Source organism: Lepidochelys olivacea (assembly GCF_965140295.1).
Source record: "Lepidochelys olivacea isolate rLepOli2 genome assembly, chromosome: 1".
Lineage (NCBI taxonomy): Eukaryota > Metazoa > Chordata > Testudines > Cheloniidae > Lepidochelys > Lepidochelys olivacea.
In genome coordinates this window covers 98,533,565-98,560,466 of record NC_140411.1, presented here as the reverse complement: position 1 = coordinate 98,560,466, position 26,902 = coordinate 98,533,565, and the positions used below count along the sequence as shown (strand labels likewise).

The 26,902-nt window shown below is 39.9% G+C and overlaps 1 protein-coding gene across 3 annotated transcripts in view; it reads left to right on the top strand.

The window, feature by feature from the left end:
- DZIP1 (DAZ interacting zinc finger protein 1) overlaps positions 1-26,902 on the top strand; it is an 86,090-nt gene that overhangs the window by 26,798 nt on the left and 32,390 nt on the right. For all 3 annotated transcript variants that reach the window (XM_084636265.1, XM_084636266.1, XM_084636267.1), the window contains exons 5-10: positions 2,397-2,558; positions 3,496-3,633; positions 4,514-4,576; positions 8,697-8,837; positions 12,723-12,771; positions 15,300-15,356. In XM_084636265.1, the coding sequence (XP_084492391.1) occupies positions 2,397-2,558; positions 3,496-3,633; positions 4,514-4,576; positions 8,697-8,837; positions 12,723-12,771; positions 15,300-15,356 (610 nt within the window). The remainder of the gene's footprint in view (positions 1-2,396; positions 2,559-3,495; positions 3,634-4,513; positions 4,577-8,696; positions 8,838-12,722; positions 12,772-15,299; positions 15,357-26,902) is intronic.

Here is a 26,902-nt window from a genome sequence, read left to right as displayed (position 1 = left end):
GGCCTGCATCCCACTCCAGTAGCCGCCCTACAGACACCAGTGGAGTGAGAGGGTCTGCCCAGCACAATCCAGATCTTATGAAAGAAGAGAACCTTATTTCTGAGGAGCAGTTCCAGGATATCAGCAGCATGGAGGTAGGGGACTTCCAGTACTTCTCAGGGCTTTCCCCACATTAATCATATCTAACAACTGCCTCAAGATGAATGCACCAGCCTTGAAACTGTCCTTGTTAGTACAGAAGAACAGAGAACATCATGGTATGTACAGTACCAGAAGAACACACCTTTCTCATTATGATGTATTTCTGCCATTTCTACTATCTTTGCCGTCATTGCGTTGATATCCCCTAGAAGCATGTGTTGGAGGGCATTTGGCCACTAACAACACTCAGCCCAGTAGTTTGTTTCATATACAGTAAGCACTGAAAAGCTATCAAACAGTGATTGCTTTTTTGGTCACTGTTCTCCTAGTACTGTGTTAAAAGTAATGACTTTAAGTTGAAAATCTGTATAAGCCATTATCAAGCCCGAGATTTCAAATTCCCCCTTCCTTACAATCTGTATATATCAGTCACAACTATATTTACTGATAGCCAGAATTACCCTGTTTAGCCCAATTGTTTTGTATATTTATTTCAAAATTTTTATTTTTCTCACTTAAAGTTGTGAGGGCACCTTGTGCGAGCTTTTGCTGTAAAAATGTGAATTTCATAGGACTCCACATCAAGGGAATGATGATTACTCACTGCCATTATTTTTGCTCTTATTTTGCTGGTTCTGATGGATTGATTACATGTTTTTCTCTGGTAGTGTGATTCATTAATATTGGATTATAGTTTGCTTGATAACATAGTAACAGTTGAACCCACAGAGTCATAGAATCACAGAATTCTGGAAGGGACCTCAAGAGGTCATCTAGTCCAGTCCCCTGCATTTATGGCAGGACTAAGTATTAAATAGATCATCCGTGGCATGTGTTTGTCTAACCTGCTCTTAAAAATCTCCAGTGATGGAGATTCCACAACCTCCATAGGCAATTTATTCCAGTGCTTAACCACCCTGACAGTTAGGAAGTTTTTCCTAATGTCCAATCCAAACCTCCTTTGCTGCAATTTAAGCCCACTGCTTCTTGTCCTTTCCTCAGAGGTTAAGGAGAACAATTTTTCCCCTCTTCCTTGTAACAACCTTTTATGTACTTGAAAACTGGTATCGTCCCCTCTGTCTTCTCTTCTCCAGACTAAACAAACCCATTTTTTTCAATCTTCCCTCATAGATCATGTTTTCTAGACCTTTAATAATTTTTGTTGCTCTTCTCTGAACTTTCTCTAGTTTGTCCACATCTTTCCTGGAATGTGATGCCCAGAACTGGACACAGTACTCTACTCTGGGCTGATTAGGCCTCAACTAGAGTGGAAGAATTCCTTCTCGTATGTGGATACAACACTCCTACTAATACATCCCAGAATGATGTTTGCTTTTTTTGCAGCCATGTTACTTTGTTGACTCATATTTACCTTACTTTAAGGTCAGAAGGGACCACCAAATTTTCTAGTCTGACCTCCTGTATATCACAGGCTACCAGTATCAGCCAGTACCCATATAATAACCCCACCAACTGAAATTAGACCAACTCACTAGAGACCATGGGAGACTAAACTATTATGTGCTATGGGCAGAGAATAGGAGGGGCCAAGGTGCACCAGTGCAAGAGGCCCATGCAGTGACAGGGAATTGACCAAGTGAGATATACCCAGATAACACCAGCAAGTAACTCGCACTCCATGCTGCAGGGGAATGTGAAAACCCCACAAGGTTCCTGCCAGTCGGAACTGGGGGAAAATTCCTTCCCAACCCCACATATCATGATCAGTTAGACTCTGAGCGTGTAAGCAAGAACCAGCCAGATAATATGAATATGTTTTTACAAGTCTGTAAAATACGCAAATTGGTAAGGCTTTGTAGCCTTAAACTTTTGCGGTTGTTTTTGTTTTTTTAACTTGTATTAATTTCAATATATTAGAAGGAAATGGGCCTTAGTTTTTTGGCAGAACTTCCCATTGACTTATTCAGACAAGAGTTAAGGACAGCATAAGTGATAAATGCAAAGCAAAAGCTTACAGGTTGAGACTTAAGAGAGGAATGTGATGCAGTCTTTAGGCAAAATTCTTTACGCAAGTGCCTGTAGGAGCTGCAGATGTTTATTTAGAGAAGGGAAAAAATACTCGTTCAAATAATTGGTTTCACTCAGAAGTTCTGCTTAAAAATTGATGTCACAATATTGTAACTATTTGATTCATATAACTTAGCTATTACATTTGCCAGTTTTAATGTTTCATTCTTTTGTACGTGAGAACAGAGTGAGAGCATTCTTAGGGTAACATTTTAAAATAATTTCAGGAATATGAACATCAAAGATCAAAAGAAGAAGAAATTCTGCAATCTTTTCATAAATGGAAAGAGGAAGAAAAAGAGAAATTGGCTGATGAAATAGAGAAAGTAAAAGAGATGTTTATGAAGGAGTTTAAAGAATTAGCTGCAAAGAATACTGTATTAGAAAATGTAAGTGATTTAAATATGGAATTTCTGTTAATATTGTCTGTAATGAACTGATCTTGGTTTATTATTTGAAACATATCATAATAATACCTAGCTCTTATATAATGCTTTCTTTTAGCAAATCTCAAAGCTCTTTACAAAGGGGGGCAGTATCATGATGTTATCATTATAAGAGCTGTATAAAATTTAAAAAATATTTAGTTAATTAATTAATGGTTATATTCTGGTATTGTCTCCTTAATTCCAAAATATTTTCAGTTATTTTCTGAATTGCACTCATTTGTATGAGGGAATCCTGCCTACAAGTTACATGTTTATTTACTCTTTTCTTAGTCCTGAACCACTGAGTTCTTGTTTTGCAATTGGTTAGTATTTTATCATTACTGTCTGGCGGCACCTACCAAGTGTAGGTGATTATGAGTGACATAGATGAGGAGTAATAGCCTCCGTAGCAAGGTCCTGAGAGAGTAGAACTGCCTGGGGTGTTGTCACAAAGATAGAAAGTTGCATTTCCAAGTTTTCTGACTATGGATACAGCTGTGAGTATCCAGGCACATCAGAAAAGCAATGTGCATGAATTTAGTAGAATTGCTTTTATTTTGTTGGTGCTAGTTCCTAACCTGCATCCTTGTAATCACAGTAAAACTGATAGGTTTCAGAGTAACAGCCGTGTTAGTCTGTATTCGCAAAAAGAAAAGGAGGACTTGTGGCACCTTAGAGACTAACCAATTTATTAGAGCATGAGCTTTCGTGAGCTACAGCTCACTTCCTCAGATGTTTTACTGCTGTTTTACTGCTTAGAAACATTTGTGGGGAGAGTCTGATGCATACACCAACTCTTAAACCAGTTGTAATTTAAACCAAATTGCATATTAAACTGCAGTCCTATAATATTTTCTTGAATATATGCTGGGTTTTTAACAGATATTTTTCCTCTTAGCAATTGTTAGAATTACAGAAGTCCAATATGCAGCTGAAATCCAACTTAGGCACTTTAAAAGACAGCCATGAATTTACAGAAGAGAGACCTCAGAATGATCAGGATTATCAGAATATGATGCAACTTCTTGAAAAACAGGTAGTACTCTGATGTAAAGATGAACATACAATATAGTGATAACTACTACTAGTCTTTGTGTTTGTACTTCTGTAAATAAGAATGTAAAATTCAGAGTAAATTTCCTGTAATTCTCATTTGCTAAAGTATTTTTTTCTTTTCTGATTCACTGCTATCTACTAAATATCATTAGTAATTTCTGTAATGGAAATTATTCCCAGTGTGACTTGCTGAAGAAGGATTTAGACACATTGACCTGGAATGCTCACCTATGCCATATATGTTCTGGGTGGAGTTCATTGGCAGAAGGAATCATTTGCGCCACCTTCATCCTGGTGTTGCTTTGGAAAAATACATTTAAAAATTGAACAAATGATAAGAAACTCCGAGATGTTAAAAACTTTTAGTAATGGGTTGTTCTCTCCCCGCCCCCCCTTTCTTTTAATCGAAGAAAATTCATGGTGGAATTTGTTCAGTTCTTCCCACAAAGGGAAGTGTACTCCATCTTTAACAAGTTAAGGTGTTTTATTTCATTGGCACTATAAACAACGCTCCATTAACCAGTGTTTGAACTTATGTTATTTAGAAAACAGACTACTCATATGTTTGTTATTAGCGAAATGAAATATATCATGGTAACTTTATATTTTGTCAACTGAGAGACAGGACTTACATGTCCAGGATCCTATGAATACATAATTTCCAGTATGATGAATAACAAATAACAATTACACTCAAACATATGAGACACTTCAATTACTGTTTAAGTCATAAGGAAGGGGATACTGAAATGCTCCAGTATTAATAATCTTTTATGCTGTTATAATGTAATTCAGCTTCATGATTAACCAATTTTTAATACAAACAAAATCTTTTCAATGAACATTTACTTTCATTGTAGGAGGGTAAGTGGACTTCCAGAATACAAGCCCTTCATCAAGAACATGAAAAAGAAAGGTGCCAGGTAAGATTGCATAGCAATGTATTTATACCAACAACCTATTTTTAAGCCAGTGAAATAAAAGCAAGCACCACGCTCTGACAATGCTACTAATACAGTTTTCAACAACTGGCAGATTAGAAATCATAGATAATCAGAATTTATGTTCAGAATACATTCTTTTAGTATATAGAATTATTTATTATTTCTCTATTTCTTTTACGGTAGTGCCCAGAGATAGCAGTCAGGATCAGGGTCCTGTTGTTAAAGAACCTGTAGAAACACAGAGAGACTGAGTCCATGGCCTGAAGAGTTTAACGTTTTTTCAGCTATGTGCAGAATGTGCTATATAGTATTTTTGCATACTAGGTAGTTAATATAATGTACAAAATAAAATGGCAATGTACAGCTCTCATTTATCCTGATGGGCCAACGGGGGCGGATTTCCAACCTTTTCCAGCCGTGAATCTCAAATTCCTCCCTGCATCCTCCCCTTTTTTCCCCCATTGGGTCTCTCTAGTCCTGAATCCTTTGAGCTTTTCTTGTTCCAGGAAAAACATTATAAGGGAATTCGATTTCTGCATTAATTCTCATATTTTACTTTTTCTTTCTCTTCTTCAGTCTTTATCATTTTTTCTTCTAGTTATTTTTTCCTCTCCTTCCTGCTCTAATTTTCTGTCTTTCCTTCCTCCTCCTCCCTTCATGTCTCATTTGACAACATAGCCATGATCCGGAACTGTCCAGATCAAAAATGGGAAGATCAGGGGCTGCATGGCTATTACTACTTCACCCCCAGCAAGCAAGCAGCAGGGAAGAGTCATGCAACATCCTGAAAAGGGATATAGTAAATTACTTACACACACACACTGGGTACAAGAGTAGGGGACAGGTGAAATTGTGTGTATTCCTTATGGGGTTTGTCACTGCATTCTGTCCCATACTCATTGCCCATTTTTGTGTTCATTGCCCAGATTCCCATCTATTCTTTCTAAAATAGCATTATTTGCTACCATGGGTAACTGTAAATAATTTTCTTTATCTAGTCCTATACATTTCCCTGTAGGTCTTACTTTTAGACCATGTCAATAATGTATACGCACATCCCTTACTGCGTTCTGTGCTTTTTAATACTCTGTGTAAATGAAAAATGTTATAGGCCCTGATTTAGAAAAAAAGTCTCGTATTCAGGAAAGCACCGCAACACATGTATGAGCCCCGTTGAAATCACACATGCTTAAATACTTTCTTGAATTAGGGTGTGACAGAGTGCTCAAACCCTTCACTGGGGCTAGGGAGGCTGAGTGTTCTAAAGTAGCCCTGACCCTCCTCCCCTGCCAGTCATGCATGATAGGAATGGGGAGCTTTAAAAAGAGGGTGCTGTAGTCAAGCAGGGGGAAGTCCAGAGAAGGGAGTGGCTAGAGTAGAGTAGAAGGGGGCACCCTAGAGAAACTCATTTCCACAGGGCCACGAAGAGAAGGATTTGAACCAAAACCTTGCTTGTGTAAACAATATAATAAAATATTTTATGTAGGACTGTCAAGAGATTAAAAAAATTAATTGTGATTAATTGCATGATTAATCGCACTGTTAAACAATAATAGAATACCATTTCTTTAAATATTTTGGATGTTTTCTACATTTTCAAATATATTGATTTCAATTACAACACAGAATACAAAGTGTACAATGCTCACTTTATTTTTGATCACAAGTATTTGCACTGTAAAAAAATAAAAGAAACAGTATTTTTCAGTTCACCTAATACAAGTACTGTAGTGCAATCTCTTTTTCATGAAAGTTGAACTTACAAATGTAAAATTATGTACAAAAAAACTGGCATTCAAAAACAAAACTTGAGCCTGCAAGTTGTCAAGGTTCCTTCCCCCACTCTGAACTCTAGGGTACAGATGTGGGGACCTGTATGAAAAACCTCCTAAGCTTATCTTTACCAGCTTAGGTCAAAACTTCCCCAAGGTACAAAATATTCCACCCGTTGTCCTTGGACTGGCCGCTACCACCACCAACCTAATACTGGTTACTGGGGAAGAGCTGTTTGGACGCGTCCTTCCCCCCAAAATACTTCCCAAAACCTTGCACCCCACTTCCTGGACAAGGTTTGGTAAAAAGCCTCACCAATTTGCCTAGGTGACTACAGACCCAGACCCTTGGATCTTAAGAACAATGAACAATCCTCCCAACACTTGCACCCCCCCTTTCCTGGGAAATGTTGGATAAAAAGCCTCACCAATTTGCATAGGTGACCACAGACACCCTTGGATCTGAGAACAATGAAAAAGCATTCAGTTTTTTACAAGAAGACTTTTAATAAAAAATAGAAGTAAATAGAAATAAAGAAATCCCCCCTGTAAAATCAGGATGGTAGATACCTTACAGGGTAATTAGATTCAAAAACATAGAGAACCCCTCTAGGCAAAACCTTAAGTTACAAAAAAGATACACAGACAGAAATAGTTATTCTATTCAGCACAATTCTTTTCTCAGCCATTTAAAGAAATCATAATCTAACACATACCTAGCTAGATTACTTACTAAAAGTTCTAAGACTCCATTCCTGGTCTATCCCCGGTAAAGACCAGCATATAGACAGACACAGACCCTTGTTTCTCTCCCTCCTCCCAGCTTTTGAAAGTATCTTGTCTCCTCATTGGTCATTTTGGTCAGGTGCCAGCGAGGTTACCTTTAGCTTCTTAACCCTTTACAGGTGAGAGGAGCTTTTCCCTGGCCAGGAGGGATTTCAAAGGGGTTTACCCTTCCCTTTATATTTATGACACAAGTCCACTCAGTCCCACTTCTTGTTCAGCCAATCACTCGGACAAAAAAGTTTGTTTACATTTGCAGGAGATAATGCTGCCCGCTTCTTGTTTACAGTGTCACCTGAAAGTGAGAACAGGCATTCACATGGCACTGTTGTAGCCAGTGTTGCAAGATATTTATGTGCCAGATGCACTAAAAATTCATATGTCCCTTCATGCTTCAACCACCATTCCAGGGGACAAGTGTCCCTTTCGATGATGGGTTCTGCTCGATAACTATCCAAAGCAGTGCAGACCAATGCCTGTTCATTTTCATTATCTGACTCAGATGCCAGCAGCGGAAGGTTGATGTTCTTTTTCGGTGGTTTGGGTTCTGTAGTTTCTGCATCTGAGTGTGGCTCTTTTAAGACTTCTGAAAGCATGCCCCTCACCTCGTCTCTATCAGATTTTGAAAGGCACTTCAGATTCTTAAACCTTGGGTCAAGTGCTGTAGCTATCTTTAGAAATCTCATATTAGTACCTTCTTTGTGTTTTGTGAAATCTGCCGAGAAAGTGTTCTTAAAATGAACAACATGTGCTGGGGCATCATCCGAGACTGCTATAAATGAAATATATGGCAGAATGCGGGTAAAACAGAGCAGGAGACATACAGTTCTCCCCAAGGAGTTCAGTCACAAACTTAATTAATGCATTATTTTTTTAACAAGCGTCATCAGCGTGGAAGCATGTCCTCTGGAATGGTGGCCGAAACATGAAGAGGCATAGGAATGTTTAGCATATCTGGCATGTAAATACCTTGCAATGCCAGCTACAAAAGTGCCATACAAATGCCTATTCTCACTTTCTGGTGACATTGTAAATAAGAAGAGGGCAGCATTATCTCTCATAAATGTAAACAAACTTGTTTGTCTTAGCGATTGGCTGAATGGACTTGTAGGCTTCTGAAGTTTTACATTGTTTAGTTTTTGAGTGCAGTTACGTAACAAAAAAAATCCACGTTTGTAAATTGCACTTTCACGGTAAAGAGATTACACTACAGTACTTGTATAAGGTGAATTGAAAAATACTATTTCTTTTGTTTATCATTTTTACAGTGCAAATATTTGTAATCAAAAATATACACTTTGATTTCAGTTACAACACAGAATACAATATATATGAAAATGTAGAAAAACATCCAAAATATTTAATGTGTTTCAATTGGTACTCTATTATTTAATAGTGCGATTAAAACTGTAATGAATTGAGATTAATTATTTTAATCACAATTAATTTTTTTTAGTTAATTGCGGCAGTTAACTCTGATTAATCAACAACCCTAATTTATGTAATATTAACCATTAGTTACTTTTCACTGGTTTATTTTGTAGCTACTGTCACAGATTGAGAAGCTTAAATCATCAATGACAGAGGACCTAAATGCAAGTAACATCTTCTATAAGAAAAGGATAGAGGAGCTAGGGCAGAGGCTTCAGGAACAGAACGAGCTGATTATGTCTCAAAAACAGCAGGTCTGTTTTATAATGTATTCTTGGGTATCTAAAACCTTGGGGGCATGTGAGAGGAGATTTTTTTTTTTTAAATACTGTAATCTGTGGATGAATTTCCAATTTTCATAAATCAGTATTCTCCTAAAACTCAAATTGGTGGTTTTACCTCTGTAAGTGGCATTGGTGAGATCATTACTGGAATACTGTATCCAGTTTTGATGGCCGTACTTCTAAAAGGGTCCGCCTGGGCCATCAAATTCAATCTTCTATTGTTGCAGTCAACCCAGTCAGAAATCCCATTCATAGATTTATCAAATTGGAAAGGGCTCAGGAAAGATCAGCAGTAGTGATTTGAGGTCTGGAAAACATACTTCACAGTGAGAAACTTAACAAGCTCAGTCTATTTAGCTTATCCAAGACAAGATTAAGAGTTGATTTGGTTATGGTCTACAAGCATCTATCTGGGAAGAGATTTCTGAGTGTAGACACTGTTCTAATTTATGAGAAAAGGGCATAACAAGATCTAATGGCTAGAATTGAAGCTAGACAAATTCAGACTAGAAATACGGCACAATTTTTTGACCATGAGGATAATTAATCATTGAAACAGCTAACCTAGGAATGTGATGGATTCTCCATCACGTCAAGTCCTTAAATCAAGACTGGATAGATTTCTAAAAGAGATACTATAGTTCAAACAGTTTATGGGCTTGATGCAGAAATTACTGGGTGAGGTTGTATGGCCTGTGTTATGCAGTAGATCTGTCTAGATCAGGGGTGAGCATACTTTTTGGCCTGAGGGCCGCATCGGGTTTCAGAAATTGTATGGAGGGCTGATTAGGGGAGGTTGTGCCTCCCCAAACAGCCAGGCGTGGCCTGGCCCCCGTCCCCTGACCACCCCTGGAACTCCCACCCCTGACTGCCCCCACCGCCCCATCCAACCCCTCCTCTCATTCCTGACTGCCCCCATCCAACTACCCTTTCTCCCTGTCCTCTGACTGCCCCCCTGGGACCCCTGCCCCCATTCAACCCTCCCATTCCCCGCCCTCTGACTGTCCCAACCCCATCCACCCCCTGACCACCACCCCCACCGAACTTCCCTGCCCTCTATTCAAACCCCGTTCCCTGCCCCCTTACCGCGCTGCCTGGAGCACTGATGGCTGGAGCCAGCCACGCCACTGTGCAGCACAGAGCACTGGGTCAGGCTGGGCTCTGCAGCTGTGTTGCCCCAGGAGCTCACAGCCCCACTGCCCAGAGCATTGAGCTGGCAGCGCAGTGAGCTGAGGCTGCAGGGAAAGGGGAACACTGGGGGAGGGGCTGGGGCTAGCCTCCTGGGCCAGGAGTTCAGGCCAGGCAGGAGGGTCCCACGGGCCACTAGTTTGCCCACCTCTGGTTTAGATCATCATAATGGTCCCTTCCGGCTTTAAAAATCTATTAATGTATCTATGTGTTAAATTGTGTGTGCTTATCAACAAGAGTCTGATTTTGCAGACTTCAGAAAGTGTTTAATTTTAAGCACATGCATAAGTCTTTGCACAATGGGGGGCCAAGATTTGTGTGGCTGGTTAGCAAGTAGCAACTCTTAAGTCATTTTCCATAACAAAAAATTACAGCTGAGAGTTAGAAACCTACTGAGCAATAAATAAAATACAATTAAATAGTATATTCAGAGAAGCAGATGTAGAAGAGTACTTAGTCTCAGACAAACTCCATACAAGAAAAGTGACATCTCCAAAGGAAAGCAGCATTACCTGGGTTATAAAATGTCTCATAAAGGATCTCAAGGCTCCTTTTCTGAAAGGCAACTATGAAGGTCAAAGTTCCTCAAAGTGGAATAGCTTGAACAGCAGATGAGATTGCTGAGAGAAACTGAAAGCTAGACTGGATAGATCATGAAAGAAGGTACCATTCAGGTGACACACTATGAGTTGAGACCTTTGATGGGTTGGATGTGCCAAGGATGGAAGAATGTGTCAATAGGGAAATGAATACGGTAGCATATTTTACAGGAAGATATCAAGCAAATTAAAAAGTAGCATTAAGAATTTGGAAATCATCCTGGAAATAGGGTGAGGGAACTGAAGAGAACTGAACATGATCTCAATATTTTCCTTGATCCTTTTAAAATATTGGTAAGTTAAAAAGTTCAAGTCTGACCTTTCTACCAGGAAATTTACTAAGGACAAAATAAGAACACTTTTATAAATACAGATTGATCAAAGTCAGAATGGGTTTATAAAGGAATGTGATGATGAATTTAAATGAATATAACTAACCTTCATGACGACATTAAATGAGATTTGACTAGAAAGAAATAGACATAAGACATACTTCAGAAACATTCATTTATAGCCCTGGTTTGATTAGTAAAAAAATTATGCAGGACACTGTGTTCTACTGTTGTTTAGCAAATAGCTATACATGATAAAAATTTGTTTCTAAATGCAAAAAATAAATTAAAAATCTAAGAAGTTCCTTGCAAGGAACTGTGATACAAGAACTTCAGGGTTTCATAATGAAGGCCTCAAAAGTCTATAAATGCTAAAGTTATGATTCTTCAAGCAATCTCTGCACATTTCCATGCATGGGGTGCACTAACCACCATCAGCACATCTCAAGAGTGGGAATTTGCAGAGACCATCTTGAAGAACTCTTGCTATATGTGATCAACCCTTATGTACCTGAGCAAATTTTGATGTGTCTCTAGTTGCTTATACATTAAATATGACACAGGCTTAAGTGCTTTGCTCAATTGGGCCCCAGGACACCTTTTAAATTATATGATTATTAAAGGTATGGTTCTGTCATGGAGGTCACAGATTCCTTGATTTTCCAGGACCTCCACAATTGCTTGCGCAGGGCTGGATCAACTGTCAGCCCCAGGGATGTCAGAGCAGGGACCTCTGGAGCAGCGGCTGGCAGTCAGCCATTGGGCCGCCTGATCAGAAGCCCCAGGGCTGAAGCAGCGGCTGGGGCTGGGTCAGCCCTCTGTAGCTGGAGCAGCGGCAGTCAGCCACTGCTGCAGGAGTAGCCATGATGCTGGAGCAGCTCCGAGGCTCAGCCCCCGGCAGTGCTCAACTGTTAGTCCCCCCCCACACCAGGATTTTTTTAGTAAAAGTCAGGGACGGGTCTCAGGCTTCTGTGAAATGTTGTTTATTGCCTGCGACCTTCCCTTGACTTTTACTAAAAATACCCATGACAGAATCTTAACCTTAATGATTATCTAAATGTTTTTCTGCGGAACCCCATCTTTGTTCATTGCACAGGCTGAGTGGCAACTGAGGCTGAACTGTGTAGTGAATATGGTTGGAGACCAGAGGAAATCAATGGGACTTTTCACACACTTAAAATTAAGCATGTGCTTAAGTGCTTTGTTGGATTGGGGCTGGACTTCAGGCCCCACTGTAGAAGTTGGAAATACAGCATGTAGTAAACGATACAGGCACCCATAGGACCCCTGCCTATTTCACTGCATAGTTGAATGGCATATGAGGTATGTCTACAGAGCAGAGAGAAACCCCCAGCTGGCCCATGCCAGCTGAATTGGGCTCATGGGGTTAGGATTATGGGGCTGTTTCATTGCTGTGTAGATTTCTGGGCTCGGGCTGGAGCCTGAGCTCTGAGACCCTCCTGCATTGCAGGGTCCTCCTTCACTGAGCACCATGCAGCTTGAGTGTTGAATGAAGTGGAGTCCAATGAAAACAAAATTTCTTCATCTATGTAGCATTTTAAATAATCATTCCTGTCATCCTGTCTTTTGGCAATAGTGGAAATTTTGTTAGGCTTTATATACTTCAATAATTATTTTCATTTGAGGCTTTGTATTTGAGGACAATTATTTTATTCAGTCTTATGGCATCCATTTCTAACTGTGTCCTCACCTTATTGTAAATTTTTCTGTTTCAGATAAAACAGTTGTCCACAAAACCACTAATAAGCGTCAAACCACATGATGGTAAGTGCAGGCTATAAGAAAAGGCTATAAATTAGGTTTATTCTACTTCTGAGTCTAACATTTTGGTTCAGTTATCCTAATACAAAATGCTAAAATACAGTTATTCGAGTGCAAATGGTACAGTACATTACGAATTGATACTTGAACTTCACAAATTTAATTTTAAAAATCAAATCAGCACTTGCAATGTAACTGTACTTCATATTGTGTCAGTGCTGCTGGTTCCTTGCCTCTTTTCTGCTGTGTGTCAAACCTGCACAGATTTGCAACCTTAAGGTTTTACAAGGCACAAAGCTGAACACTTGAAGGGAGGCGACATGAAAGCATGGTATTTAATAATCTTTAAAATGTAAATTATTTTACAACTTTTGGTTTGGGTTTTAAAAATACTTTAGCTTGAATAGTTTTATTGTTGGGTGCCTATTGGCATCTTGGGCAGGTGGAGATTTACTTCACGTGCATACAAAGGACAGATATTGAGAGGGCAGATGAAATTCAATAATTTACAACTATTTTGTAATTATTTTAACAACTATAATAATGCTTTGGACTGATAGCACCTTGTATCTGAGGATCTCAAATAACTTTACAGTTAGTTAAACCTTACAAGCCCTAAAATATAGGCAGATGTTGCAGGGTGGAGTCCCAGAGCATACCTCTGTAGAGTTGGTGCTGCAGTCGCCTCATCTTAGTTCCCCTCTTGGTTCTCCTGTGGCTAAGAGTTTTAACATTGTAGGGCTAACTTGTCTTAAGTTGAGTCTGCTCATGTCCGCTAAGACAGCCCTGAACAAGTAACTGCTAAATAAACCTGAACAAGTAATTGCTGAAGCAACTAACTGTTGTGAATATGTTTATAGAACATAAGGGAGGCAGAAACTAACTAAACTAATGATGGTTGGTATGTTTATAGTGAACAAAGTAGGCAGGAGCAGTCTGAACTGATAAGCTTGCCTTAAGCTATCTGCATAGTGATTGGACCTCACATGTAAGAAGCGTAGATGTTAGTAGCTAGAATGTATATACACAGTGTGAAGTGTGACATGAATTGAAATTATGATATCACCCTGTACCCAAACCCCCTGCGTCTAGGCCTGACCAATGTGGGCAAAGAGCTGTTACATGCCTAATAAAGTAACCTGAGCGATGAGCTGGAGCTGAACTGAGATTTTTGAATCCCAGAGAGCTGGACGAAGTGTTCTTCCAGAACTGGACGAGGTGTTGTGGATAAGCTGAGTAGTAAGGTCTCCAAGGGAATCCCAAGAAACATAACATTCCTCCCTCTTAGGGCCTGATTTATTAAGTCCTCACAAAATAAACACATGATTCCTTTGGCCCGTTCAGGCTTCTACCCTTGCTTAGTCAGGGTTTCCAATTTACCCCTGTTTCAGGGCTTCTGACTCTGGCTCTTTCTTGGATCCCCAGTTCCATCTCTACTTGAGACTCTCTGCGAGTCCCACTCTGACTCCTGAGCCTCTCTGGTGAAACGTCTTTCCTCCCCATCTTCCCTCCCAAGTCTTTTCCTAGCCCTGGTCCCTGGACTCAAGTTCTTCCTTCCCTTGGGGCAGAGTCTTCACAGTCCAGCCTTTTTGAATCCTGGTAGGATTTCATAGCCCATTGTCATCGTGGTTCACCACAGGAGATTCTCCCTGCAATCTTCTCCTGACTCCAGGCTTGCTTTTGACTGAGCTAAGACCTTCAATAACGTTCAGCGGCATGACTTCTGGACACTATTTCCATCTTGGTCTGGGGAGCTTTCCCGGAACTACCTGTTCCTAAAGAAGCCATGCCTTGGAATCAGCTAGTCCTGGGCCCTCACTGCTGTCACAAGGGACAAACTATGCTATTACAGGAAGCATTTCACACATTAGAAAACAGAGACAAAAACAGGTTAAGTGACTTGGCCAGGTTTACACCTACAACTCAGTGGCAGAGCAGGATTTCAGGTTTACCTCTTCCATCTCCAGCAACTTGATAATACTGTCACTTCAATTCCTTAGTAAAGCAACCTTTTACTATTTTGGAAACTCTGTTGGTATAAAATGTTGTCTTTCCCTTGAAATATGTTCCATAATTAATTTATAAATGTGCTACAGTAGAACCTCAGAGTTACAAACACCTTGGGCATGTAGGTTGTTCATAATACTGAAATGTTCGTAACTCTGAACAAAACATTATGGTGATTCTTTCAAAAGTTTACAACTGAACATTGACTTAATACAGCTTTGAAACTTTACTATGCAGAAGAAAAATGCTGCTTTCCCTCTATTTTTTTAGTAGTTTATGTTTAACACAATACTGTGCTGTATTTGCTTCCCCTCTCCCCCGCCCCTTTGGTCTCTGCTGCTGCCTGAATGCATACTTCTGCTTCCAAATGAGGTATGTGGTTGACTGGTCAGTTCATAACTCTGGTGTTTGTAACTCTGAGGTTCTACTGTATAAGTAAATATCTGCTATATTTGAATGTATACATCTGTTATTGTGTACTGTAAGACATTTGTTGTTACCTTTTTTCTTTTGTGCTGTTTTAGTGAATGCTCCAGCACAGCATGTTGTAGAACGTAAATCAAGTCTACCAGACACACATGGTAAGTTCTGTAATAGACTCAGTTTCAGTATATGTAAATCTAGTACTCAGTCTTCACAATTTATCACCTGTGGGATCATTTCTATGACAACACTTAAATTCAATGCAGAATACAATTTAATTAACTGTGCTTTAATTCTCACATTAAACATTGTTCTAAAATACATGTAAAGGGACACTATTGAGGTGGGTAGGTATAAAATCTGACTGCTTTGAGAGTGATTCCCACAAGATAGATGATTTTTACCTTCCTGATGTATTCTATGTAATTTGTTTTTCCAACTGATCATTGGAACTAATAGTGGAGGGGAAGCAAAATTGTGACTTTTTTTCACTAACAGTGAACAAACTGGTGTTTGCCTAAAGAGTGCGTGTGAAGTGGTTTGTTTGCTGTGAGTCTTGGAAAAAAATGTTTTTTTCATGTGGTTTCAATCATTAGTTGGATGGAAAATATGACAGAAATAATCACAAAGCTACAACTCTCCTGTTGGGATTATTGTCTTTGCGTACTGTAGGTCAATATTTTGGTTTACTAGTCCACAATATTCTGATGTCTAATACCGGAAAAAATCTACATTGACATTGTATTCAATCATCCTACTTTGAGTGCAGTGATATGTCTAAGAATGTATCATCATACTGTATCATGTCTTATTGCTTTAATTTTTTTCTTTTTAAACAAAAGCAATATTTTGTTGTTGAGAATATCAAAATAGCTTCCAGTGGGTCTCAACTTTCAAAACAATGACTAATACTGTTACCATGGTAGCTGGAAATCTTCAGTGATCAATAAGATTCTTTTCTGAATAACATTTCAAATAGTAAAGTGATAGAGTTGTGGGTGTTGTGTTAGGTTTTTATGTATTATGAATATTACTATGCATGCTGTGTGAATTAATTTTGAAAAAAAAATCTAAAATTGTTAAATTAAATTTTATTTCTAAACAAACCATTGTAAGAAACACCACAGAGAGAGGAAATTTTAATACTTCTCAGAGAAGCTTCTATAATTTTTCTAGTTTGACAATAAAAGTTTAAGTTCAGAGGTATCCAAAAATAGAGAGTGGAAAAAAGGTTCCACATGTTACGAAAGTCTTAGACAACTTAATCAGGAGTGAGCAACTGAAACTAAAATATTGATTTGAAAAGATATGCTGTGATTGGAAATAATACATTAATTAAAAAGAAAAGGAGTACTTGTGGCACCTTAGAGACGAACCAATTTATTTGAGCATGAGCTTTCGTGAGCTACAGCTCACTTCATCGGATGCATACTGTGGAAACTGCAGCAGACTTTATATACACACAGAGAATATGAAACAATACCTATTCCCACCCCACTGTCCTGCTGGTAATAGCTTGTCTAAAGTGATCATCAAGTTGGGCCATTTCCAGCACAAATCCAGGTTTTCTCACCCTCCACCCCCCCACACAAATTCACTCTCCTGCTGGTGATAGCCCATCCAAAGTGACAACTCTCTACACAATGTGCATGATAATCAAGTTGGGCCATTTCCTGCACAAATTGTCACTTTGGATGGGCTATCACCAGCAGGAGAGTGAATTTGTATTCACGGTATGCTGTAGCTCACGAAAGCTCATGCTCAAATAAATTGGTTAGTCTCTAAGGTGCCACAAGTACTCCTTTTCTTTTTGTGAATACAGACTAACACGGCTGTTACTCTGAAATCTACATTAATTAAGTTTCAAGGGTTTTTTATGTATTACAAAGTAGTAGTATTCAAATTATATTAAAGTAACATTTATTACTAACCTATAGTCGGCAATAGTTTAGTGAAATACGTTTTTTTAAATGGAGTGGAAAAGTAATAATAAAGACATATTTATAAGTTTTCTATCTTTTTACACTCAAGCAACTTCTTATACACCAAGATGGGAAGGGGAAGGAAAGTCTTAAGTAATTTAGATATGGAATCAGAGTTCAAGGATCTGGTGTTGTCAAGAGGGTGTGCTTCTTCAGGTATAACTCCATAGTGTTCATAATTGTAAAATAACATAAAGCATTATTTTAACCAGTCCATTTTTTTCCTTTTTCATCTGCAGTAGGAGAATTTTTTTTTTAATATTAATCACTTTTAGTTCTCTGACTTGCTCATTTACATCACAGTTTCAATGATCATGTTCTCCTCATTTCTCTGCTCTTGTGGATTCTTTTGCATTTTATAACACTTCTCAACATAGAAAAAGATTGCTCTTTGTCAGTATACAGAAGTTTCAATGTTGTTTACTAATGAAACCCCAATGAGCGTGCTGACTTTGCATGATTTTGTTGATGATCGTTTTATTTATCTCTGCAGGTCTCTCTCTGTCTCCCCCTCTACTTTCCTCCCTTCTGCATTTTGTTTTTTTTTATCATTAAGATTCCAAATTTCTGCTTATAAAGGTTAGTGGAAACTAGAGCCTTCCCCTAACTTTTCAAAGATTTTCATGGGAACTAGCTGTATAACCAAAGGATGTAACGTAGCTACCTCTAATGCCATTCTGAAAATATCTGCGTTTCCTAGTAATTTGAATAAGTACTACTGCTTTTTTTTTATTAGGCCATTTTGAAATCAGAAGCTCTATCATATTCCAATCAAAGCAGTTGCCCATATCTGTAATACCCAGACTATTACCTTTTTTTGATAGAATTATTTCTGGAAAGTATAATCTTGGATACAATTTTCAAAAGTGCCTAAACCTCATTTAGAAGTCTGAACCTCATTTTCAAAAGTGACTTAGGCAGTTAGGGCTAAATCCACAGAGGAACTTCATTCAGTGTTGCAACACCTAAGCCCTAGATGCACTGTCACCTACTGGAATCCTTAACCCCAAGTACGGCACTCAGACTCCCCATACAATGCATGGAGACAGTTAGGTGCCTACGGAAGGGATTATCAGAAGCCAGCAAGCTGCGTGGGGAGCCATCTAAATTAGACATGAGTGAAATGCAGAGGAAAGGGTTGAGGCTTAGGTCCAGATCCTCAAAGGTGTTTAGGCACCTTACTGCCATTGATCTAGGCCTCAAGTGTCTGACAGGCTGGAGGGAAGTGCTACCCTCCACTTGAGCCATGAACCACTTCTTGGAGTTAGGCAAAAGCCAGGTCAGCCCATCCCCTAGCATGCAAAACCCAGACCGTTCTTGTGGAAAAACAAGAGAGAGGGAGAGATCCTATCATAGCTAGGCGTCTACGAAATTCGCAGCCGTGAAAACTGCATCACAGACCGTGAAATCTGGTCTCCCCTGTGAAATCTGCTTATACTATAGGGTAAAAGTGTACAAAAGTGCACAGTGTTTCTCAAACTGGGGACCCCAACCCACAAAGCAGCACAGCAGTCAGGGTGGCAATACCATACCATGCCACCCTGACTTCTCCGCTGCTGCGGACAGCAGCTCTGCCTTCAGAGCTGGGTGCCCGGCCAGAAGCTGCCACTCTCTGACCGCCCAGCTCTGAAGGCAGCGCAGAAGTGAGGGTGTCAATACAGCGGTCCCTGTACAATAGGCTTGCCACCCACTTTTGGGTCGGGACCCCCAGTTTGAGAAATGCTGTGGAGAAATCACACATTTTTCACAGGTTGGTCGTGGCATAAATAGCAAATTTCATGCACGTGTAACACATCTGCAGAATTTGCTATTTATGCCATGACCAGCCCACCAAAAATGTGTGATTTCTCTGCAATTTAAGTAGACCCCTAATTATAGTCAATACCTCGGTGGTTAGGGCATGCTCCTGGATTGTAATGAGCAGAGCAGGGACCTGAGCCCATATTCCAGGTGAGTGCCCTAACCACCAGGTTATTGGATATTCTTGGGTGGACCTTTCTCAGTCTCTCTTGCTGGAGCTGTTTCACTTTGTATAAGTAATTAAATATTCATTTTGAGCAGGGTCTTGAATTTGGTTCTCCCAAATCCTAGGTGAGTTCTCTAACCACTAGGCTGTAGAGTCTTTCTCTTTCTCTATCAATGCATTCATTAGTTGGTACACTAAAAACTTAAAATGAAGTAAATCTGATTTGGACTTAGTCATAATTGAAAAAATGTACATTTGACATATTTAGGTTTAAAATTAATAAAATTTTAAGCATATAATCAGACTGCTCATGTGCAATATGTGATTTCTTAGAAGTGAACTGATATACAATATATCTATTTAAAATATGCATGCATCACAGTCTGCATCTGACACCCCTTTGTGAAATTTGATTTGTATGTGTGAAATAATGGAGAAATAATTAAATGTGTTTATTTTACTGTGCATAAATGGTGAGGTGTTATGACTATTCTGAATTGTTAAGGAGCTAAACTAATTTACCTAATCGGTAGTTTATGATTCTCTAAATTGGGGAGATTGCTTATTGACATCAGATGTGATACTGGGATCCCTAAAAGAGTGACGTTTCAGAGTACTGGTAAACATGAGAACAAGGGTAAAGGAATGAGTTTTGAATATATTACATTCACCAACAGTGTCAGTTTACAGCAAAAGAGTTTTCAAGTTTTATACTTTCTTTTCATTTTGAATTTGGCTGGAACGTATGGCAAGGACTGTCTTTTAATTACATTGCCACTACATGTGCCACTATAGTTAAGGGTGTGTTACAACTCTGGTTAAAGGTTGACCTGTTTAAGCCCTCTAATTTCAACATGCTTAATCAGATTCCTTTGAAATTTGGTGTGTTTTAGGAAGGTGGAGGGGAAGATTAGACACCCAAATTTGGGTTCTTTGAACTAGGAGTTGTGGAGATATAAGACTCCCCCACCTCCTTCCAAAAAAATAGACATTTTTCAAAAAAATTTGTTTTTGTTTTTTTGCACAGAGCTGGAGATCACTCTATAGCTATGATATGGGTCGAAATGGTCTCAATCTGTCAGTTTTTCCGAAAGTAGTGCCTGGCACCCACTAAGCCTTTGGGGCACCCAAATTGTGAATTGTATTTAAGAATGTGTTCACTTCTTCACTTGTATAGATGTGTAGTCTGGAAGGATTACCCTGCGCATGCCTCAACAAAGAAAAAAAAAAGTGAGATGGCTTCTGAGCAGCCACCTTATGCTTCTCTGGGTATTCAAGTGCGTTGCTAATGCCGTTTCCCCTAGTGAACACCCCTTCATTGATGTTTCTTGTCCAAACCTTTGTACAGCTCTGCAGTAAAGATTTAATAATGTTTCTTGCTACAAGTAGTTTCTGTTAAAATATGTTTTTATTGTATGAGGAGGTTTACTGAGAGCTCTGCAAAATAGTCAGCAGCTGGTCTACCCAAAATATTTGTTATATCAGGTGGGAAGGAACCAAAGGCAGAAGACTTTGTGTGGGGAGGTGGGGCAGGATAGGAGACAGGGGGTTGTGGTTGCAGAAGGGGCAGGAAATAAGGATGGACGGTAGGTAAACCTTGGACTGGTTGTTTGAGAAAATCTATATTTTACTAGCCCCTGGTGGGGCAGGCCACAAGTGGCTACATCCTGATCTCAGGACAGATTAATGTGGTGTTCGCAGATACATAGCGCACAGTTTTGGAACTGATAGTGCAGGTACCTTGACTGCTCAGGGAAATATGCTGCCAGGGTTTTCAGTGTGTGGTTTCTGGGTGATTCCTGGGTCACAAAGTTACAGAAATTTGCAGGAGAGCAAGGCATCATGACATGGGGATTACTGTCCACAGGCTGATTGGGTGGAGAGAGGTGGCCTGCACTGGCATCATGTTTTGTCCACTCTGCAATATCTTAACTGGTCATGATCTACAAGAGATTGCAATAATTCACTTGGGCAAAAATGGGCTGGGCCTTATTCCTGGTGTATATTTTATACAGGATACCATCTGAACCTACAATTTCATTTAACCATCATTAAAGCTTTAGAATCTTCTTATATTCCACCTCACTGCTGACTATATCCTTTTGTCATAAAAGCACCAAGGCCTGCTACTGATATAACTTACACAATTCATCATAGAAATGATGCATACTGCACCTTAAAGGTATTCAGGCACCTGTTCCCTTTCCTCTCCTTACACACGAGAGGGTGAAAAACAGATCTCCTCCTATCACAATCACAACTCGTCACACACCTCAGAGTAATCTACAGATCTCACAAACACACCTCTACCAAGCAGAACTCACTACTTTCTCCACCATTCAGTACAGCTACACCAGACACTGATCACACGCTGTTTACCTAAATTGCATTAAGATAATAAATGCTTTGATTGCTCTCATTTCCCAGCTTCCTACCGATAGTACCCTTTCTAGTATAACCTCTGTGCCCTGCTAATTACATAACATCCTGAAGGTACACATACAGCTCTTTCTTTTGCTTGCTCATATGGAAGGATGTTAAACAGATCTTCTCATTTTATAATCACAGCTCTGTCACACACCTCAAAATAATCCACATATGTCCTCATAACACAAACACACCTTTACCAGCTACTGCCTCCAACATTTAGTGTAGGTCAGTGGTTCTTAACCTGTGGCCCAGTCAGCACCCATGGCCCATGTGACATCCTCAGGACCATACAGGTAGTGTGTGTATACATACAGGTAGTATGTGTATATGTGTGTGTGTGTGTGTATATATATAATAGATTGAGAACAACTGGTGTAGGTACACCTGACACCCTTAGTGCACCTGGAGTGTATTCAGATAATTCCCATTGGCTATTGCCTGTTCTGGGGGAAACAGAGGGAAGGTAGTGTGGGCAACCTTTTTTTCCATTTTTTATCATTTAATAGTGTTAGATGGAGTCTTGTAGGTGAGAGTGAATGGACTGTAAAAGGATGTGAAGAGCTTGTTCATGTCCACAGCTGTAGGACTGGCATAGTAAAGGTATGTGTGCTAACGGGACATATTGGGGCATTGCTGAAAGAGGCAGAATTAGGGTTGCATGGGCCCATGCCCCTGCAATCTTAACTATGCTTTCCTTGGTACTTCTTCAAGTAGTGTTCCTATGGTTGCTCCACTCTAGATGTCTTCATGTCCCTGTGCCTCAGACTGGAAATTTTTGGTAGCAGTGTCCATTTGGCCCACACATGCCTTCTCCCTGTCTCGTGCTCTGTTTTGCTGCTATATAGCACTGTGAGGGCAAACCGCCCTCAGTTCCTTCTCCACTGCCCTGGCCTGAGGCGTAACCTTAGCAGAAGCCATTGACAGAGATTCTTCTTACTCATTTTCCATAGTAGTAATAAAACTTTTATTAGTTAATGTTAATAATACCTTCTTCTCTTTTCATTTTGTAACTATTCAACAGGCAAACTATTTTTTTTTTAATCTCCTGAGTGTAAATTAGCTTCCCCCTAGTTCTTTCCATTTGGGAAGTGAACCCTAAAAAAAGAAAAGCCTGGCTCTCCTGGGCTTAAACGCTGCCTTTCCTGTCGGGAAGCCATTCCTGTCACTGATGGCCGTTCCCGCTGCATTCACCGCCTCGGAGAGGCACACGTGTCTCAGAAGTGCATGTTTTGTCTCAAATTAAAATCCAGAACCAGAAAGAGCCATGTGCTAAAATTAAGACTGCTTATGATGGAAAACTCACTCCCACTAGCCTCCAACCCTAGGCCTGGGACTTCCCATGGACAGCAGTCCCCATTGAGACCGATCCAATGATGTTGATGGGATCAGTCTGAATACTATCCAATGACTTCAAAGAGGAAATCCTTGGATTCATTTTAGGAAATCTTGTAAAAGCAGGCCACAAGTTCCCCAAGTAGGGAATCAGCCAAGAGAAAGAGGTCCCCGGCACAGTCCATAACCTTACTAGGCACCAACATAAGCACGGTATGAATATGTCTACATCCCTGGACTTACATTCAGTACTGAGACATTCTACTCCACCATCCATGACTGTGCCACCCCATCAGGCAACTACAGGGAAGATGATGGGGATGACCTATACTCGGTTTCTGTCCCAAGTTCTCCATTACAACACCAGGGAGCTTAGGTACCTTCAATCTACCACCAGAGTAGAAGAGACCCACCCAGTTGATATGGATACCCTTCGATGCCCTTTCCATCACCTCAGTGGCCATACTGGGACCCTGGGGTGGCATATAGACAATAATTTTCGAGGACCTCCAGCATCACCCATAAGGATAAAGGAAGGCGATGTCCTTCAACTTCAATAGCCAGGTCTCCTGATCCTCAAGAGAAGTCCTTTGAGGAACAGGAGGAGATACTCCAGTGACCAACATTTCTTCATCATCTCCTGATTACACAGGCATGCCTCCCGCACCAGCTACAGCAGACAACTTCAAACAATTTCAAGACCTCTTTAAGAAGGTAGTGGATTCCCTGCAAATCCCTCTTGAAGAAGTCAGAGTCACAGCATAAATTGCTAGACATCCTGTAGATGTCATCATCAACAAAGATTGCACTCCCCATCGACGAAGTGCTGCTTGATCCAGTGAAAACTATATGGCAGACACCAACCACAATACCCCCGATGTGCAAAAAGGTGGACAAAAATATTATGTGCCCTCTAAAGACGGGGACTTACTATTTTCTCACCCTTCCCCAAATTTATTGGTTGTTGACACTGTTAATGAACATGGCAGACAACACCATGTTAAAATGACACCTGTACGATAAGGACTGGAAGTGACTGGATTTATTTGGAAATAAATCCTATTCTTCAGCAGCCCTACAATTTAGGATCGTTAACTATCAAGCCCTCAGGGCAAAATGTGACCCTACGAATTATTCTAAATTAAATGCCTTTATTGAACACCTCCTGTGGCATCAGAAAAAGCAATTCCAGGCAATCGTTGCTGAGGGTCAGCTCCTTGCAAGGACAGCATTACAGGCATCTCTGGATACTGCACATATTGCTGCTGATTCCATCTCCCTGGCAGTTGTCACAAGGAGAGCATCTTGGCTTCATTTCTCTGGCTTTCCCTTTTGAGGGATCTAAATTGTTTGCACAAAGAACGAATGAATCCCTCCACACATTAAAAGATTCTAGGGCCACATTACATTCTCTGGGTATTTACACTCCTGCCCAAAGAAGACGACCTAGTAAGTACCAGACAGCACAGAGATCCCAGCCTACTTACTTTCCTCCTCTCCAAAGACATTATGATCCTCAAAGGAAGAAGCAGAGATTACAAAAATGGAGACTGACTGGCCCACAGTAATCGACATCACAAACTTCTACATCCAAACAACAATTTTGATGTGCTGGTCAAGGCCCTGAGTTACCTCAGTCTCATTTGCTACAACAACACAAACATCTCCACCAATTTGGCGACCGCCATACTCCTTTTTATCAAAACTGGGAGTGTATAACCTCAGACAAGTGGGTACTAGAGATCATTACACAGGGATATTCAATCTACTTTACCTCCCTCCTCATACCCCCCTGACCCCCCCTTCCCCCATCCTTCGTCAGGGACCTGTCTCATGAGCACCTTTTATGCGAGGAAACAAACTACCTCCTAAAACTAAGTGCTGTAGAACCAGTTTGCACCCAGCACAGAGGGAAGTGTTTCTATTCCAAATACTTCCTGATACAGAAAAAGAAAGGTGATTGGAGACCCATTCTGGATCTAAGGGCACTCAACAAATTTGTAAAAATACGACGTTTCAAGATGGTTACCATGGCAGCAGTAAACCCATCTCTTTACCACGGGGACAGGTTCTCGGCCCTTGATCTACAAGACAATTACTTTCATATCACAATCCACCCATCCCTCAGGAGCTTCCTAAGGTTCACTCTGGGTCAAGATAATTTCCAATACAAAGTGTTCCCATATGGTCTATCTTTGGTACCGAGGGTGTTCTTGAACGTTCTTTTTGTGCTAGTGAGGCACCTTCGCAAACAAGGCATTTTGTTATTTCATAGAATCATAGAATATCAGGGTTGGAAGGGACCTCAGGAGGACATCTAGTCCAACCCCCTGCTCAAAGCAGGACCAATTCCCAATTTTTGCCCCACATCCCTAAATGGCCCCCTCAAGGATTGAACTCACAACACTGGGTTTAGCAGGCCAATGCTCAAACCACTGAGCTATCCCTCCCCCCCAATTTCAGTATCTAGACGATTGTTTGCTCAAAGCACATACCTTCACCGATGCCTTTAGAGACACATGAAAGACTATCGATCAGGGGTCAGCAACCGTTCAGAAGTGGTGTGCTGAGTCTTCATTTATTCACTCTAATTTAAGGTTTCGCATGCCAGTGCTACATTTTAACGTTTTTAGAAGGTCTCTTTCTATAAGTTTATAATACATACAATAGTTTAGTTTAGTTATAATAGTTTAGTTATATAAAGTAAATAAGGTTTTTAAAATGTTTAAGTAGCTTCATTTAAAATTAAATTTAAATGCAGAGCCCCCCACCGGATCAGTGGCCAGGACCCGGGCAGTGTGAGTGCCACTGAAAATCAGCTTGCTTGCCACCTTTGGCACATGTGCCATAGGTTGCCTACCCCTGCTATAGATCTATTCCTATAACTAGGTTTACAACTAAATACCCATAAGTCCACTTTGACCCCATGCAACAGCTGGAATTCATAGGAGTCTTGAAGCAAGTCAGGTTTCCCCCCCCCCTCACTGCTCCCCTTGCAAGGCTGTTCCAGAACTTCACTCCTCTGATGGTTAGAAACCTTCACCTAATTTCGAGCCTAAACTTGTTGATGGCCAGTTTATATCCATTTGTTCGTGTCTGCATTGGTGCTTAACTTAAATAACCCCTCTCTCTCCCTGGTATTTATCCCTCTGAAACATGAGTCTATTTTTTTTCTTTTAGTGGTAACTGTCCAGTGAAGAAACTTAGGCATCCTTTATATCTGGTAACTCCCACAAAAAATAAAATAAAATAAAATAAAAAAAAAAAGTTGCAAAGGAGAACAGTTGGGAGGACACAAAAGAATACAGTTACATGGTTCTAGAAGTCATCAAGAGCAGGTATACTCTTGCATTTTGATATAATCACAGAACACCATCTACTACTGATCACACTGCTCACTTATTATGGAGGTTAGTTTGTACAAATTGCAATTAGTAACAATTATAGTTAGTTTACAGTTAGTTTGTGCAAGTTGTTATGAGCTACAGTTAGTTTGTGCAAAACTGCAATGTCCTTCATATGAGGAATCCTTTGAGTCTAAAAATAGACCTTTCAGGTTTTTTTCTAATAGTCCCTGATAATCTGTATGAAGTTTCAAAAAATTTTCAAAGCCAATATGTGCTAAAGGCAGGAGTCTTTAGTTCTGCATTCAGCTGGAGAGAAAGACATTTTCAAAAGTTAGCATTTGAATTGTGACTGCTAACTTTTCTTTCCCACGTTTGATTTTCTTCTGGAAATGATCAGTTTTCAATAACTGGCTATTCAGCAGACTACTCAGAATTTCCATCTGAATTTTTGTTCTAAGTTTTTCTTTAGTAGAATAATGGGCTTTATTTTTTCTTTTTTGTTCAACTGGCAGAATTTTCCGGAGGTTCAGTTCACCTCTTTCTAAGCTAATTGTATCCCTAAAGCTTGATTTGATTTTATTTTGGTCAGTCTTGAGGTGTTATTTAGAAAAAGTCCATTGTGGGATTTACCTGCACTTCTGGATGCT